The following is a 17,904-nucleotide window of genomic DNA, read 5'->3' as shown; positions in this document are numbered from 1 at the left end:
AGGGTTCCTCCCCCACGCTGAACTCTAGGGTACAGATGTGGGGACCTGCATGAAAAACCTCCTAAGCTTATCTTTACCAGCTTAGGTCAAAACTTCCCCAAGGTACAAAATATTCCCCCCGTTGTCCTTGGACTGGCCGCTACCACCACCAAACTAATACTGGTTACTGGGGAAGAGCTGTTTGGACGCGTCCTTCCCCCCAAAATACTTCCCAAAACCTTGCACCCCACTTCCTGGACAAGGTTTGGTAAAAAGCCTCACCAATTTGCCTAGGTGACTACAGACCCAGACCCTTGGATCTTAAGAACAATGAACAATCCTCCCAACACTTGCACCCCCCCTTTCCTGGGAAATGTTGGATAAAAAGCCTCACCAATTTGCATAGGTGACCACAGACCCAAACCCTTGGATCTGAGAACAATGAAAAAGCATTCAGTTTTTTACAAGAAGACTTTTAATAAAAAATAGAAGTAAATAGAAATAAAGAAATCCCCCCTGTAAAATCAGGATGGTAGATATCTTACAGGGTAATTAGATTCAAAAACATAGAGAACCCCTCTAGGCAAAACCTTAAGTTACAAAAAAGATACACAGACAGAAATAGTTATTCTATTCAGCACAATTCTTTTCTCAGCCATTTAAAGAAATCATAATCTAACACATACCTAGCTAGATTACTTACTAAAAGTTCTAAGACTCCATTCCTGGTCTATCCCTGGCAGAAACCCAGCATACAGACAGACACAGACCCTTTGTTTCTCTCCCTCCTCCCAGCTTTTGAAAGTATCTTGTCTCCTCATTGGTCATTTTGGTCAGGTGCCAGCGAGGTTACCTTTAGCTTCTTAACCCTTTACAGATGAGAGGAGCTTTCCCCTGGCCAGGAGGGATTTCAAAGGGGTTTACCCTTCCCTTTATATTTATGACACAGGGTCAGCCAGCCCCGACCCCAAAGAATAAAGACTCTCTGAGACTGGACTCTTTCGGAAGGAAAATTTATTCTTCTTTGAGCTTCTAATTATGAGTGGCAAACCATCAGGTTCTCCTGGGCCGGTATGAATTCAATCTGTGGGGCTCCCTGCCCAAGTTGGAGGACTCCCTCCAGGAGAGTGATAGGAAGGAGTTCAAGGCACTAGTGGAGGAAGGGTAGCGGCTGCTAGGGTGTCCCTGCAGGCAGCCTCGGATGCTGCGGACACGGCCCCACAATCCATGGCTTCTGCAGTGTCCATGAGACGGGCATCATGGCTCCTGCTCTCTGGGCTGTCCAGCGAGGCGCAGTCTTCCATGCAGGATCTCCCGTTTGACGGGGAAGCTCTGTTTGCGGCAGAAACAGATATAAGGCTGCATGGCATGAGAGAGTCCCTCACAACCCTCCAGACTCTGGGCTTCTGTCCCAGCTCTGGCAAAACCTAAGTTCAAACCACAGCAGACTCCCGGCCAGGCTGCCCTCCCGAAGTATGAGGCCGCCCATAAGAAGCAGAAAGACTATAAGAGATGCCCTCAGAGGCAGTTTTGGCCTGCCCCCCAGCCTGGGTCCTCCAAGGGCAAGCAGGTGGGGAAAAGGCGCTTTTGATGGGACTCTCGGGGGCACCCCGCCAGTCCTCATCAGGGATCCACCCCCAATAAAGCTCCCCTTCTCCAACCGGTTGTGTGCTTTCCTCCCAGAATGGTCACGGCTAACCTCGGACTGATGGGGTCCTCAACGCTATCTCCTGGAGTTACACCCTCCAGTTTACTTCCTCCCTGCCCAACCACCCCCCATCCCTCTTGGGGGACTCCTCGCACGAAGCTCTGCTCGAGCAGGAGGTGGGGCGGCTCCTAGGACTAGGAGTGATAGAGGCGGTGCCCGAGGAGTTCATGGGCAAGGGGTATTACTCCTGTTTATTTCCTTATCCCGAAGGCCAAAAGGGGGCTCAGGCCCATCCTGGACCTGCGAGGTCTGAACCAGTACATGGTGAAACTCAAGTTCCGTGTGGTTTCCCTGGCTTGCATCATCCCCTCCCTGGATCCTGGGGACTGGTACGCTGCCCTCGATCTACAGGACGTGTAATTCCACATCCACCTATTCGAGGGGCTCAGGTGCTTCCTCCGTTTCGTGGTGGGACAGAATCATTACCAATTCACGGTCCTTCCAATTGGTCTGTCCACTGCCCCCAAGGTGTTTACAAAATGCATGTAGGTGGTAGCGGCCTACCTCAGATGGCAGGGGTTCCAGATATTTCCCCATCTGGACGATTGGCTTGTCCAGGGCACTTCCTGGTCGCAGGTGAGGGATCACGTGGTGCTCCTCCTGTCCACGTGCACCGCCTTGGGACTGTTGGTAAACACCAAGTCCATGTTAGTCCCGGTCCAATGCATAGAGTTTATCGGGGCACTCCTGGACGTAGTGTCGGCCAGGGCCTCTCTCCCACCAGACAGATTCAAGACCCTGAAAAGTCTCATCGACTCGGTCACAAGGTTCCCCGTGACAACAGCCAGGGTTTGCCTGCAGCTCTTGGGTCACATGTTGGCATGCACATACATGGTCCATCACGCCAGACTCAGGATCAGGCCCCTCCAGCTCTGGTTGGCCTCGAACTTCTCACAGGCTACTGACAGGATAGACAAGGTCCTCACCGTGCCAGACTCTGTGATCACCTCCCTACGGTGGTAGTCCACCCTAGACAACATGTTCCAAGGGGGTCCCGTTCAGGGACAGGGCCCCGTTGTTGGAGCTGGTATCCGATGTGTAGGACCTGGGTTGGGGGGCCTATGTAGGGAACTGTCAGACCCAAGGCCTGTGGTTGGCTCAACACCTGACCCTACATATAAATGTCAAGGAGCTCAGAGCGGTGTGGCTGGCGTATGACTTTCCGCTCGCACCAGGAGGGCAAGGTAGTCAGGGTCCTCACGGACAACACGGCCTCGATGTTCTGTATCAACAGGCAAGGCGGGGCACGATCCTCTGCCCTCTGCCACGAAGCCCTCAGGCTGTGAGACTTCTGTATAGCCCACGACAGCCACCCGAAGGCCTTCCACTACTGGGCACCCGGAACGAGAGGGCGGATCACTTGAGCAGGGACTTTTCCTCACAACACGAGTGGTCCCTCCACCCAGAAGGACCACTGGCTCTTCCGAAGGTGGGGAACTCCCGAGGTGGACCTATTTGTGACTTGGCAGAACCGTCGATGCCCCCGGTTCTGCTCCAGGAGGGCCCAGGGAGGGGCGCTATCTCCGATGCCTTTATCCTGTCCTGGTCAGGCTGGCTTCTCTATGCCTTTCTCCTGTTCCCTCTAATCAGCAGGGTGCTGGAGAAGATAAAGACGGTCAATACCAGGGTCCTCCTGATTGCCCCAGCATGGCCCAGGCAGCTTTGGTACGGGACCCTCACGGGCCTGGCAGTAGCTCCGCCGTGGCCGTTGCCGCTCTGCCCGGACATGCTCTCTCAGGACCAGGGCCGCCTCCTCCATCCCAACCTAGCAGTTCTTCACCTCACGGCGTGGCTGCTCAGTGGTTACGTGGAGAGGAAAGGACGTACTCAAGACAGGTTCAGTGCAGTCTCCTCAAAAGTAGATGGCCCTCCACTCGCCACACTTATTTGGCGAAGTGGTCTTGGTTTTCTAGGTGGGCGGCGGACCAGGGTGTCTCTTCTGTGGCCGCCCCGATTCAGCTTATCCTTGATTACCTCTTCCACCTGAGGTCCCAGGGCCTGGCGCCCTCGTCAGTCAAGGTGCACCTGGCTGCCATATCGGCCTCCCATCCGCCGGTGCAAGGGCACACGGTATTTTCCCATGCCAAGACTGGCCGGTTCCTTAAGGGTTTGGACCGTCTCTTTCCATATTCTAGACCCCCCGGTCCCGCAGTGGAACCTAAACCTGGTGCTGGCTTGTCTCACGGAACCCCCGTTTGAACCACTGGCCACGTGCTCCTGATCTCACCTCTTATGGAAGGTGGCCTTCCTGGTTGCAGTCACGTCGGCCAGGCGAGTCTCGGAGCTCGGGGCCCTGACCTCCCGAAGGTGGTCTCTGCCTACGACATGGGTTAGGACATTTTTCTACCTGTCCACTGCCCCGAACCTCATGTCTCAAGTGAGGAGTGCCGTCTCCACACACTTGATGCGCGGCAGGCTCTGGCTTTCTACGTCGAGTGGAACAAGCCATTCAGAAAGTCCTCGCAACTGTTCGTCGCCTCGGCTGAGCGCACGAGGAACCAGCCGATTTCCACTCAGCGGCTTTCCGATTGGATCATTTCGTGCATCCATTCCTGTTATGAGCTGGTGGGTGTCCCCCTGCCACCCATTGTGAGGGCACACTTGACTCAGGCAAAGGCTTCGTTGGCTACCTTTGTGGCCCGTGTCCCCATCCAGGACATTTATAGGGTCACCACATGGTCTTCGGTTCACACGTTCACCTTGCACTATGCAATCATCCTCCAAACCAGGGATGATGCAGGGTTCGGCAGGGCTGTCCTCTGTCCTGGGAACTTGTGAACTCCTACCCACCTCCAACAGATATAGCCTGGAATCGCCTATTGTGGAATACACATGAGCAATCACTCGGAGAAGAAAAGACAGTCTTTTCCAAGCTCGAAGACGCCCAAACTTGGGTACCGCTTTTCAAGCGTTCTACTGTAATTTGACTTCAGCCTGTAATTCAGTTACAATATGAAAAATGGGCATGGAATGTAAGGTCTTTCCATTTATCCCCATAGTGAATTTTGGTGTGGAAACAAAAGATTGGCCAATCAGAATAACAATCTTTGGATTCATACCAAAAGTGGTGATTTCCAGCCACCATGCAATATTTACCATTCCCAACATAAGTGGCTTATACTTCACCAGTTCCCCAGTGTCTCAACAGTACTGTGAAGTTTGGAGATTGCTCCCCCAGAGAGAACCCACCTGTTGGCAACACTGTAAAACATTATACCTGCACATGTGGGTGTCCCCTAGGTGCAAGCAACAGGACAAGTCCAGGGCTTTCCAGAACCTGTTGTTGTTTTGCCACAGTATTTGAGGAGAACAAACTTCTCAAACCTTATCGGCTTCATTGTCTTCTAGTACTCCTACTGGTGGTATTTTGCAGTTACTGATATGGATTGTGTGAATGGTGTAAAACAACCCCCCCCCCCCCAAAAAAAAGAAAAAGAAAAAAGAAAAAAATTGCAAAAAAAACCCCAACCCTCTCAAGGGCCCAGTATCATGGGGGTTAATTGTGGAAAGGCGGTAGGGCTCCTTATCCCTATCAATATGATCTCTGCCATACCAAGTTTTCAATTTCTCTGTTGAATAAAGAGGGCAGTTTACCTTGTTATGTATCAATGAGAGAGGCTGATTTTTGTCTAGTGCATACCCTGTGTATGAAGGGTATGCTATGGCCTGGCTGTTGCCCTGCTTTGATGATCCTCACTGGTTTGGTTGATTATTTCATTTACTTTATGCTGTACTTCCTTAAATGCATTCACTATACTGTGCATATTATATACATTCAGAAGTTTTTGATTAATGAGTTCTTTGCTTTGCTCATTCATTGTGCTTAGTGTGTCCGCAGCCAGCTTGTGTTGGAATGCTCAGTCATGTTCCCACAGGGTCTTAATGTCCACTAGGTCCAGGTTTCAGATTGATGCTCCTGCTCTAAACCACTCTGCTAAATCACTGGCAGATAGGGCTCTGTTAGCATCTTTTTTTAATTGATTCAAGTGCCTTTACCTCTACATTTCTATCAACAAAGTCTTTACAATAGTCCTTTATCATTTGCCATACAATTGGTCAAGCTCTGGTGGACATAATCCTTTTGGCAAATGCAGTGAAGTCAAGCTGAACAACATAGGTACATGTAGCAGTTGAACATCACTGTACAGCGCTTCTTTAAGGGACTATAATACCAATCCATTACTGGGTTCTACCTCCACTTTGGGAAATTTTTTTTTCTTTTCATCGTATGGTATTTGTGCCACCCTTATTTCTGCTGTTCTTGATTCTCAAAAAGGTACATATTCATGAGACCTTATTTGAGTAAAATTTACAGGAAACACAAAGCATGTATAATGCCTCTCATGTCTAACATACACATGGAAAATTCAAGGTACTGTGCCAGATAAACTGCAGTGCTGACTTTTTTGTATTATATAGTAGGGGCCTCCTCATCTAGGAGCTGGAAATGTTTTTTTTCCCAAGGTTAAGTGTACCAGAACTCTGTCCCCTACTTGCCAGTCTGCATTTTGGGCTTGTCAGTTAAAGCATGTCCTCATTTTTGGCACGATCCTGCTGTGCACTAGACACATAAATTATAATTTTTCCCCATCTGTCTTATCCATTGTTTTATGGCCAACTCTTCTGTTCTGGGAGTCTCATTTCTCTGCCTGTTATAGCAGTAAAAGGAGACACACCAGTTATCCAGTTTTATTTGGGTTCCCATTAAAGTCGGAAGAGTCATAGTCATTTTTTCATCTTTGCCTGATTCACACACCATTTTCTTTAGCGTTGTTTTGACTGTTCTGTTTGTACTTACTTTTCAGCCACATGCTTCTGGCTTGGTAGAAATATGGAATTTTTGCTCTATTCCCAGCATAATGCAAGCATCTTTCATCACTTCCACTGTGAACGTTGTTCCCTGGTCTCTGTCTCTGGAGCATTCCCCACCTGGAAAAGACTTTCTACTAATAGTTTTGCTGTAACAGGAGCAGGGCTTTTCCAGTAGATGAGGCTTCTATCCATTTAGTAAAGACATCGACAATTACAAGTAGATATTAGTTTGCTGCCTCTTGGGCGCAATAACTCCCCAACATGGTGAATCTGCAGTCTTTCCCAAGGAACCCTGAGGTGCTGTTCCTGAATAAATCCACACTTTGTTTTCCCTGGTGAATTGCTTTTAGCACCAAATAACACAATTGTTAACATGATCTATTAACTTTTTTTTTTATAATCAGGCCATTTTAATCAGTCACTGATAAGTGGCATCAGTATTTTGTTGGGCTCCCAATGATACATCATGCACACATCTTAACATTTCCCTTTTAAGGGGCTGTGGTAGAATTCAGACCAGGTAAGGTAAATCATCCCCTTCAGTGAGCAACAAATTTTCCCTCACAAGGAGCAATTTGCCATTTAACTGATTTAACTCCCCATGTAATACTTTTTGTTTAAGAGCAAATACTTCTGGATCAGATTCTTGTAATGTTGTTAAATCAGTGTTTTCTGCTTGTGCTCAAGTGGTAACACCAAGGACTGGATAATCATGAGTGGGACCTATACTGGAGCTCCACTAGCAGCAGCTTCATCCACCCTATTGTTTTTCTTGCTCACTTCCCCGTGTCTGGAATGAGCTTTTACCTTAAGCATACATACCCACTGAGTTACCCAATTTGTTAGCTAGCTCCCATACACAGGACAAAAGGGCTTAATGGTGTAAAGGCTTTTGATCTGTACTGCAAAATAAATTCATACTCCACCAAGGGAGATATGTTGTCAGAGCCTCACAGATGCACTGAGAGTTTGAACGTGTTATAGTTGCCGGTGCTTGTCCTTTATTACAGAGTGACGATACCTCTCCTACAGCAGCCACTTCAGCATACTGGGTTGAGTGTGTACTACACCTGTACTGCACATGTTTAACCTAAACCGAAGGCACCCAAACCGTACATCTTATTTTTGGTGATAAGATGACTCATCAACATATATTGTCAGACCCTCAGGGTGAAGCCATTCAGAATTTAAAATATGTATTGCGCATGGGATAAAATGGTTAGAGGCTCCTTTTCTAGGATACTTGCGTGGAGTACCACAATTAACAGTCTCGCAGGCAAAGATGAGGGTTGTTTAAGATGACAGACTTCAATTTGGTGCTCTTCCAACAGCAAGGACCACTGTGTCAATCTAGGACTAGTCTGGTAAAATCAGAGATGGTATAGTGTCAAAAGATACTTTAAAGGAGTATGAGCAGTGTACAATTGTGTCCCCCAATCCCATCAGACATCTTAAATGTGTCAAGCTCACCAAACAGTCGATAAATGTTTTTCACATTGGGTATGCTACTTTCCAGCTCCATTCAGTATCCTGGAAGCATAAGCAATAGGTTTTTTTCTGTCATGATAGTCGTGAATTAACACAGCTGAAATGGCTGTGTCCCTGTTTGCAACAAACAATCCAAAAGGTTTTATATAACTTGGAGTGCTAAGAACTGGAGCTTTTGTTAAAGCCTCTTTTAACTTATATGCTATGGGGGGATGTCCATTCCCATTCTACCGTTTTCTGCAGGAGCTGGTAGAGAGGTGCAGTGTTTGCTGTGTAGTCAGGGAAGAAATCCTGACAAAATCCTGTCCTGCCCAGTGAGATAGCAGCACTGTTTCTGTGTTAGAGAAGGGCAGCTCCAAAATCACTTCACCCTTTTGTTTTTCTGGAGCTTGCTGGCCAGGATGCAGGGTTAGTTCCAGGAAGGAAACCTCCTGCAAATAGGTTTCCAGTACATTTTAAATGGTTTTCCCTATCAGAAGTATGCACCAGAATATCATCTACATATTGCACAGCATTTTCTTAATAGGGTTAGCCCTAAGCCATTAGTAGGATTTTTTTTCAGTCTGGGGCATTTCAATCTATTGAACAATTTCTTAGTTTTTATACTGTTAATCTTTTCCACTTACAAAACACCACGGTATAGATTTTTACTCCCTAATGACATTTACTTCACAGTTAATCATAACTCTTATAGTTTAATTTCCACTTTTTATTTGCTATTGCATTATATTAGCCATATCAATTTCCACATGAAGTGTAACTTTTTGTGCTTAAAGAGTTTCCATGTATCCTTATCAATGTGACTTTCTCATAGCCACCTTTAAGGGTCAATCTTTCTAATATGGTGTCTCTTGTGCACTCCCCCCTTCCCCCCCTGCTGTTTCTTAAGAGGTGCACTGTCTTTAGTTTTTCATTCTTTTTCTGCAGTGCTTTTAGCTGCTGTTTTATTACTGAAAAAGGATCTCTCCCCATTATCCTGGTTCTGGCTGGCCCTGCCACAGTTCTGACCATGTCCTCTGGCCCTTATTTAAGAGGATATTGAACTTTAACCCTTTTGGTACCTCAATGCTTTTATAAATGCTAAATAACAAAACCACATGACACTAGATATCTGTGTTTGGCAAAACATCTCTGTCCACTTTGCAACTTTGAATGAAAGATTTGGATAGATGATTAGTGGATTTTTTTTTTTAAAAGCCAATTTATTTCACACATCTTACATTTTCTTTTTAGATCTTTTGTTTTTTTTTTAAATTCTGAGGTCCATTGCTGTACTGTAAACAGTTTATTATGAAAGACCAAATAAATACTTTAAACTTGCTCAGTTTACCCTGCCACTGAGCCTCAACCTTCTTTCCTAAAATGGTTAACTTTGCAAATTGCAATTTATGAGCATATGATACTTTTAAGTTCCTCACATTTCTAAACTGCCATTTTGTTTTTATATTTATGCTTTAGATAAATTTTCACAGGCAAGATAACTTTTTGGGCCTAGGCTCTGCTAATTGCTGAATCCTAGCAATGGTTTTTTTTTTTTTTTAACTGCTATTTTCACTCCCTTATTTTCCTCAGTGTCTCAGCTATCTGCAACTTTAGTAAGCTCATTTACACTTACATTTTTCTTTTTCTGACAGGCAGTATTTCTGTTCTAATTTACGAGGTGTTGTCCCCCTTTTTTCTTACAGTCTGTTGTTTTAGCTGATCAGGACCCCTTGTGTTGCTTTTAATAATCTTTCTGCACAACTGTACATAGGTTATGTCCCCATTTGTACATTTGGAAGTACTCAAGCCATATAGAAATCCCTATTTCCTTTTCAGTGATTTTTTGACTAACTCATCCATAGTCAAATGATGATGTGTCTCTGCATGCAGCAGTCATTTACAGTTGATTATTTACAGACAAGTTCTTTGGGAAAAGAGCCCATTTTCCTTCAGAGGATCTGTAAAGGCTACTGGGGCAAAAGTGTAGTGGGGGTAGTCTCACCACCTGACCAGCCCTTTGCGTGATTTGACTACCTGGTTTCCACTGGGTATGACCACTAGAATTGTATTGCATTGCCATAAGTTAGTTTCATTATTAAACCAACCTTTTAACACTTTAACATCCTCATTAACAGTTCTGTTTCTATTGTTAACACTTCTGCAAACTTTGACTGTTCAGTTCCCTCCAAAATTTGCAGCATTAATTTGTGCAAAAGCTACTTTTTTAACTCACTCTCTCTCCTTAAAAATCACTTGTTTATCTCCCAAAATGACACATTCATCAGCTGATCTCTCTCAGCAGCTCTGAGCTTATTTCTGTGCTTTTTGCACTCATTCTTCAAGGTGGTGCACTTTGCCTGCAAAGACTAGCTTGATCTGCACTATAGAGTTAGGTCAGTGTAAGGCAGCTTATGTTGCCCTAAGTGTGTCTGTCTATACTACAGCCTTGCTCCACAAAAGGTTTAGGGTGTATGTCGATGTAGTTAGGGCAGCGCAGTGTCTATGTAGACGCTTACTTAACATGGGTTGTTGACTAAATTTTCTCTTCATTTTCATGGCTCCATCCCTGGCTCACAGCTTGGGCTGTCACACTTGGGTGGATGGGGGGCCCCAACTAGAGCCCAGCTGCCCCCTGGGCTCCCAGCTACCTGTTCCCAATGGGCTGCTGCCCAGGCTCCCCACTCCCAGCAGGGAGCCCTGCTTCCCCCCGGTTTCCCTGCTCCCAGCCAGGCTGCTGCCTGGGCTCCCTGCTCTGAACGCAGCTGCTAGGTGCTGAGGGCCAGGCCTCCCAGCTCCCCACATTGCAGCTGCTCTGAGAGGAGACAATAGCAGCATGAAATTGAGCCTGGCTGGGGCTCACAGCTGGGGCTGTCACCCTCGAGTGAATGGAGGGGCTCCAGCTGTGAGCCCTGCATGGCTGTCATTTTTCCACAATGCCCCACTTTAGTCACTGCAAGAATCTCTGGTGAGGATACACTCCATCAGCAAAAGGAGGGTAGTGTGGACACCAACAGCTGATTGAATGACTGTGGTGGCTGCAGGTTGACCTAAATTAAGTCGACCTAATTTTGTAGTGTAGGCACCCGCCCTTAGCCCCCAAGTACAATCCCTGTAACACAGCTGCGTTTGTCTGTTTTCTTTACCTTGGGATTGTTTAAGAAGGCAGTATTAATATTGGTCTCCTCTGGTCTTATTATTTAAAATTTCAGTGGTATTCAATGGACCTCTGCCATGCTTTGCCAAGAAGCTTTCTGCATAGGTATCCAAGGTACTTTCCATTTCTCTTTTGCTCGTGATTTTTACTTTAGGAGAGAAATTATAATGGCTCCAGAGGATAAGTCACTACACTTTACCCTGGGGTTTTAGAGCAACTGAAATTAATGTTGGTGGAAGTCCCTTCATGGTTGCCAGAATGTTAGAATTATTATTTATGAAAGGTATTACCACAACACTAATTGAACCATAAATTACTTTATTAAATCCAAAGGCCACATAGTATTTATACAATTGCTGTAAACATATCTATCTGCCTGAAAACAAGCAGTCGCTATATCCAAAACAGTAACAAAGTATTCTTAAGCATATGAGCAGTACACTTACAAACTGGCCACACCGAGGGATGATCATCTCATTCAGACATACCCTAGCATGATCAGCTAGAGTCTGACAAAGAACCTTCAAATTCATAGCTCTCTTTATGCACCTCAGCTAGCTTTTGCAAAAACTCAGTTTGAAGCAGTTCATCCTTGCTACTTTCCTTCTTCCAAGTCCTTCCTTTCTCCCCAGCCCTTTTGCTTACCAGTAGAACAGTGGGAGGGTTTATGCTTGTTTCTTTTAAGACAGTTTTCCTCTGTCTTGTTTCTGCAGCTTTTCATGTTGTCAGTTACTTTTGAACCGTACATCTTTCCCACACTGTAAGCAATATTGCTTATTATTCTCTTGACCTTTTACTTGCTGATTGGGGCCTTTTCTGTACTTGCCACAAACCATAAAGCAGATATTTTCTTAGCTTAAATTTGCCTAACTTTAATTAACTATCCCTACTTGCCATGTAGTGCTATATATGTATTTAAAAGGCCCTGTGTACTTATGTTGTGTATTAGACCTAAGGTTTGTGACACAGCCCCACAGATTATATGGCAGAGTAGAATTGTGTTGTAATGTTTGGGAGAACAGCTTCATTAAAGCAGAATTTATGAGCTTCACATGGCAGCCACCTCCATCTAACCCCAGGAGTACTGTAGTCCCTTCTGCTGCTGGCTGCTCTTTCTACTCCAGTCTGCAACACAGTTTCCCTTCCTATGGACCTTAGTAGCTCTGCAAGATGGGAGGCCCATTTCTGCAGTTCAGCAGCTGAGTAGCTGTGAAGTGACTGCCATGCAGAGCTTTTAAGCCCTGAAGAAAGGAAGTAGCTTGAAAGGCCTTGTCTATACTACAGAGTTTTGTCAACGCAAGTTAAGCCGACAATTTAAAAACTGGTGTAATTATATCGCTTGTGCATGTTAATACAACGCTCCTTCTGTTGGCTGAGTGCATTTACAGTCGGTGCTCTAGCATCAACAGTGAGAGCAGTGCACTGTGGGTAGCTATCCCACTCTGCTACTTGCTACCTTCTGCAGCTAGGAGTTGTGGCAAGGCAGAGTGAATCGCAGTGCAGCATGGGTGGGGGCTCAATGTCTCATGATGCAGTTCTTTCCGTCCCAGCATTCCATGGGCTTCCGACTGCGTTTTGTGACATTTTTCAATGGCTACTGTTTACTATGTGCAAGCCATCTCTGTGTGGAAGGATGGATCCTGCACTGCTCTCTACTGTTGTGGTCACTGTTATGAATACATTGCAGATGATCATGCAGTATATCATGAGCTTCCAATCTGAACAGAAATCAGAGTTGCCTGACCTGCTCTGTGCCATGGAAAGAAACAATACCAGGTAACTTTTAGCATTCATGGAGCAGCTGCACACAGGGTACCGTCACTTTTGGGCTCAGGAAATGAGCACAGAGTGGTGGGATTGCATCATTCTCCTGGCAGAACATGTGCATGCTGGCCCCTCCCTGCAGCTGATACAGAACTGCTTTCCATGCCTTCTCCAAACTCCTCCCACACATTCTTTGCACTATCCTGGAACGTCTTGGTATCCTATTCACTCCACCCTTTCATACAGCTTCTAAAATGATAGCTGGACTTACACACCGCTATTAACGCCTTCACTGCCCTGCACTCTTATCTCCCTTCCCACCAAGTCTTGTGGGTGGTGTTAATTGGTATTTAATAAAAACAAACTCTCTGAAAGATAACCAATCTTTGTCTCCTACAGACGGTGGTTGCTGCTGGTAGTAAAATATAGTGGCAGTCTAATCATTTGCTGACTACAAATCCCAGTCAGGAATCATCACAATTTTTATGCAAGGCGGCAAGTTAACAAAGCATGGCAGAATGCAGTATAGAAGAACACATTATTCATGCTCATTGTCAAAATGTTGCCTCAAAACCTCCCTGATTTGAATAGCCCCCCAGCTGTGCACCTCCAATAGCCCTGGTATCTGGCTGCGCAAATTCAGCTGCCAGGTGATCCACCTTCACGCCCCACCTGGGGGGAACTTTTTACCCTTAGCCTTGGAAATATTATGGAGTGCACAGCAGGCTGCTATGACCACAGGAATATTTTGGTCATTTATGTCTAACCTGCCGTAAAGGCAGCATCAGCGTACTTTTAATCTGCCAAAGGCACATTCTATGGTCATTGTGCACCTGCTCAGCCTGTTGTTGAAGCACTCCTTGCTGCTGTCCAGGTTTCCCATGTAAGGCTTCAAGAGCCATAGGAGTAAGGGATATGCTGGATCTCCCAGGATCACTATGGGCATTTCAACATTCCCCAACGGAAACTTCTGATCTGGAAACGAAGTTCCTACTTGGAGCTTTCTGTACAGGCCAGTGTTACTGAAGATGCATATGTCATGCGCCTTCCTGGACCACCCCGCGTTAATGTCAGTGAAACACTCACAGTGATCCACAAGCACCTGCAATACCATTCAGAAGTACCCCTTTCTATTAATGTAGTCCATTGCAAAATAGGGAAAGAACAAGTTAAAAATTATTTGGACAAATTAGATGTCTTTAAGTCACCAGGGCCTGATGAAATGCATCCTAGAATACACAACGAGCTGACTGAGGAGATATCTTAGCCATTAGCGATTATCTTTGAGAAGTCATTGAAGATGGGAGAGATTCCAGAAGACTAGAAAAGAACAAAGATAGTGCCCATCTATGAAAAGGGAAATAATGACAATGCAGGGAATTACAGACCAGTCAGCTTAACTTCTGTACCCAGAAAAATAACGGAGCAAATAATTAAGCAATCAATTTGCAAACATCTAGAAGATAATAAGGTAATAAGTAACAGTCAGCATGGATTAGGGCCAATATTGTAAATTTTGTCACCATTTTACACATCAGGGGTCATTGAAGCCAATCTCTCACTTCTGAGGGTAAACAAGGATGCATCTTCTGCATGCGTGCTGCTTCAGACCCAGTCCCTACTCTGCTCGCCTTTGTGCCACTTTGATCCCTGCACAAGTGATTGCCAATTGGTGCGGAGAAAGTGGAGGAAAGAACCTTTGCAGAGGATTGGTGAGTACCTCTAGGAAAGTTTCCCTGAAATCTCTCTAGGATTCCCATGAAATCTTGGTGTGCCTTAACACACTGTTCTGCTGTACTGCTTAGCTGCAGAAGGAAATGTAGAGCACACTCAAACACCGCTGGTCTTGTACGTTTCTGTCCCTTCACCCACTTCTTGAATATACAGAGCAAAGGACAGCTCTATCTCATATAACCGAGGAGCATCAACTCAAAAAGTTCACTTACCAGGGCTCTCCTCTCCTGCATCATGCGCACCAGAGACAGACTGCTGCGACCGGGTAGACCCCTCTGGTGTGGAAAAGAGGTCCTGACTTGCTGTGCCACTGGACAACCCTGATGTGTGCACCACATCGTCCTCCAACTCAACCTCCTTGTCCACGACTTCATCCTCAGGGTCAGTCCACTGTCCTCCGCTTCCAGCCCCATTTGAAGTATCCCCAGGGCTTTTGGCAGTGGAGGTGGGGTCGCCACCAAAGATGGCGTCCAGCTCCTTATAGAAGCATCAGTTATTCAGCACCAGAGCGACGGTTTGCTTCCCTTGTATGCCTGCCTCAGCTTCTTTGTCTTCACACGGCACTAATGCATGTCCCATACATAGTCTGTATCTAACAAGCCATGAGAAATCTGACAATCAGTATCGAAGTTCCTATGGCTTGAGCGGAGCTGGGACTGAGCAGCTTGTTCTCCCCACAGTGCCAGCAGATCCAGCAACTCAAATGTGCTCGAAGCAGGAGAGCGTTTGCTGCATGGAGCCACCATGGTCAGCTGAGAAGATGCGATGTGAGCTGTCCACACCCAGCTAACAGAAAGTGGAATTTCAGTAATTTCCATGCCTTTAAAGGGGGAGGGGTGGATGCCTGTGTACATGGTGCAGGACAGCGGAGTTTGAACCACTGCCCAAAGCGGTTAGGATGGGCATTGTGAGACACCTCCTGGAGGCTATTTAGAGTGATATAATGAAGCATTGTGTCTACACTGCCACTTTGTCAATATAACTTTGCCACAAAAATCTCTACGCCTCTCATCGAGGTGATTTTATTTTGTTGGCAAAGCAGGAGCATTTTGTCGGTAGAAGGAACATTGCAGTTTGTATACCTCCACTGTTTTGTCGACGAAACCCGACTTTTGTCGACAAAACTGTCTAGTGTAGACAAGGCCTAAGATACTGCAGTCCATCTCTCTCTCTCTCTCTCAGTAAAATTTAACAGAGGCTCCTGCAGAAGTTCTGAGTAGGCTAGTAATCACTTTTTTCATTGCTGCTTTACCCTCTGGAACAATCTCCCCTTCCATTTTCTTAATGCCCATGTGCAGAAATTAAAATACAAACGGAGGAATAAGATAGAAAACCAAAAGGGTCAGCCAAGAAGCTAAAGACCAGAAGGCAGTGGTTTAGAGGATTTGTAATATAAGCAAGTAATATAAGGGGCTATATGTTTGGCTACATCATATTATACACATGATTCTGGACGTGGGTGTGCATGTGGCAACCTAGAAATTGCTCATCCTTTTTTGGTTTTTGTTCTTTTGGCAGATGATCACTGTGAATGCTTCCTTGTTCCCTAGCTCTATTACTAATTCCTTGATAGCAGTTGGAAATGATGGCCTTCAGGAGAGAGACAGAATGGTTCGAGCTTGTATTGCCATTATCTGTGAACTAGGTGAGAATGTTGAAACAATTATCAAATTCAATACAAAGCATCAACTCATCAAATCTTTAAAGGATCCTTTCTTTTGTAGGTTTTTACTAAAGTGCTTTTCTCCCCCCCCCCCCCCAAGTAATCGAATATATTATAGTAGGTAGTTTGTAAAGCAGATAATCATGGGTTTTTTTGTGAAAATGCCACAAATCTAGTGAATATTTTTAGTTGTCAAAAAAGTCAGTCAATTTGAAATCTAGTCAGTTTAAAAAAAAAACACACCCAAAAAACAAAGAAATTGACGATTTTATCCTTGTCCTGAGCTCTTTGCCATTTTTTGTGGTTTTTACAATTAATCTTTGCTATAAAAAAATAAAAGTCCCTCCCTCCCATCCCCCCATGTCAGCTGCTGTGTAAAAGACGCACACAAACTGGCAATAATTGTCTTTGTGGGAGGGGGAAACTGAAAATTACTAGGCACTGTCAAATGTGCAAATGAAGCTGCAAAATGTTTTCCTCAAGTACTTTTCAGTTATAGTAATGGTGACCATTACGTGTAATAATAGGTGGCAGTAGTTTCGGAGAAAAATGCAAGTATTCAAGTTGGCCATGTCTTTTTAATATGTTAATCCCCACATTTATTACACATGTTAATATGCATTCCAATCAGATATTAAACTGTAACATTTAATTTGCATGAAAAGTTTTAAAATTGGTAATATCCACTGACAACAAAAAATAAGTCTGTTTTCACAGAGATCATTTGGACAATGTGACCTTTATTGCATCCACCATGCTTTGTAGAATTAGTGTAGAACAGTTTCATTGAGATCATTTCATGCTAGTATCAACTGATGGGAAATAAGTGTAACTGCTGTTTTCAAGATTTAAATTTTAGATTTAAAAAAGTAGAAACTGAACTATCTTTGACACATATACAACATTTATACCGCAATGCAAATTCATTCTATTCCAAAAACAATATACCTATAATGAAATGTCCATGTACTCTTGTGTGTGTGCTCAGAAGCAAGCATATTCGTCTTTGTCAAGAAGCACTGTGCAGTGACTGACTCTTGCCAGTATTTATATTGATGAAATATTATTGCAATATGTCAGCAGCTGATGGGGGTATCAACAACATAACTTGACTTCATTAAAAGCTTTTTATGACCACCACCACCTGATGGCATTTACAGGAAAAAAAGTTTATAAACAAATTTTTGATATATTAATCTCAAATATAATGGGTTGCACTCCTGATTTCTTGCTGCAAGTTTATAGATAATGCCATTACATATTCCAGTATTAGCCATAGTTAGCAAGATTCAAAGAGGCTTCAGAGGTTTATGTGGATAAAAATATCCAGGGTTTAAATAAGTGAATTCTAACAAAGAGTATTGGAAGGGAGCTAAAACTTTTTGCTTCAGGATTTAATCCAATCTCTAACCATTAGGGATTAGGATGAAACCTTCATGGGCAACCGGTTACCCCACATCTGCCTACTGTAGGGTTTCTTGCACTTTCCTCTGAAACATCTGTGGGGTGGTCACTGTTTGGGACAAGGTACTGAACTAGATGGATCAAGGTTCTGATCCAGTATGGCGGTTACTATATTGGAGGCACTTAAAATTTTTACTTTCGTTTGAGTTGTTAAAT

The 17,904-nt window shown here is 44.8% G+C and overlaps 1 protein-coding gene across 7 annotated transcripts in view; it reads left to right on the top strand.

The window, feature by feature from the left end:
* The window catches only part of RICTOR (RPTOR independent companion of MTOR complex 2), a 189,001-nt gene that overhangs the window by 84,189 nt on the left and 86,908 nt on the right, over positions 1–17,904 (top strand). For all 7 annotated transcript variants that reach the window (XR_012158870.1, XM_073343822.1, XM_073343824.1 and 4 more), the window contains one exon: positions 16,140–16,266. Coding sequence is in view for 6 of the 7 variants with exons in the window: in XM_073343822.1 (XP_073199923.1) it covers positions 16,140–16,266 (127 nt within the window). In the remaining variant the exon portion in view is untranslated. The remainder of the gene's footprint in view (positions 1–16,139; positions 16,267–17,904) is intronic.

The sequence above is a fragment of the Lepidochelys kempii genome, chromosome 5, assembly GCF_965140285.1.
Source record: "Lepidochelys kempii isolate rLepKem1 chromosome 5, rLepKem1.hap1, whole genome shotgun sequence".
NCBI lineage: Eukaryota > Metazoa > Chordata > Testudines > Cheloniidae > Lepidochelys > Lepidochelys kempii.
This window is presented reverse-complemented; position numbering and strand designations above follow the sequence as displayed.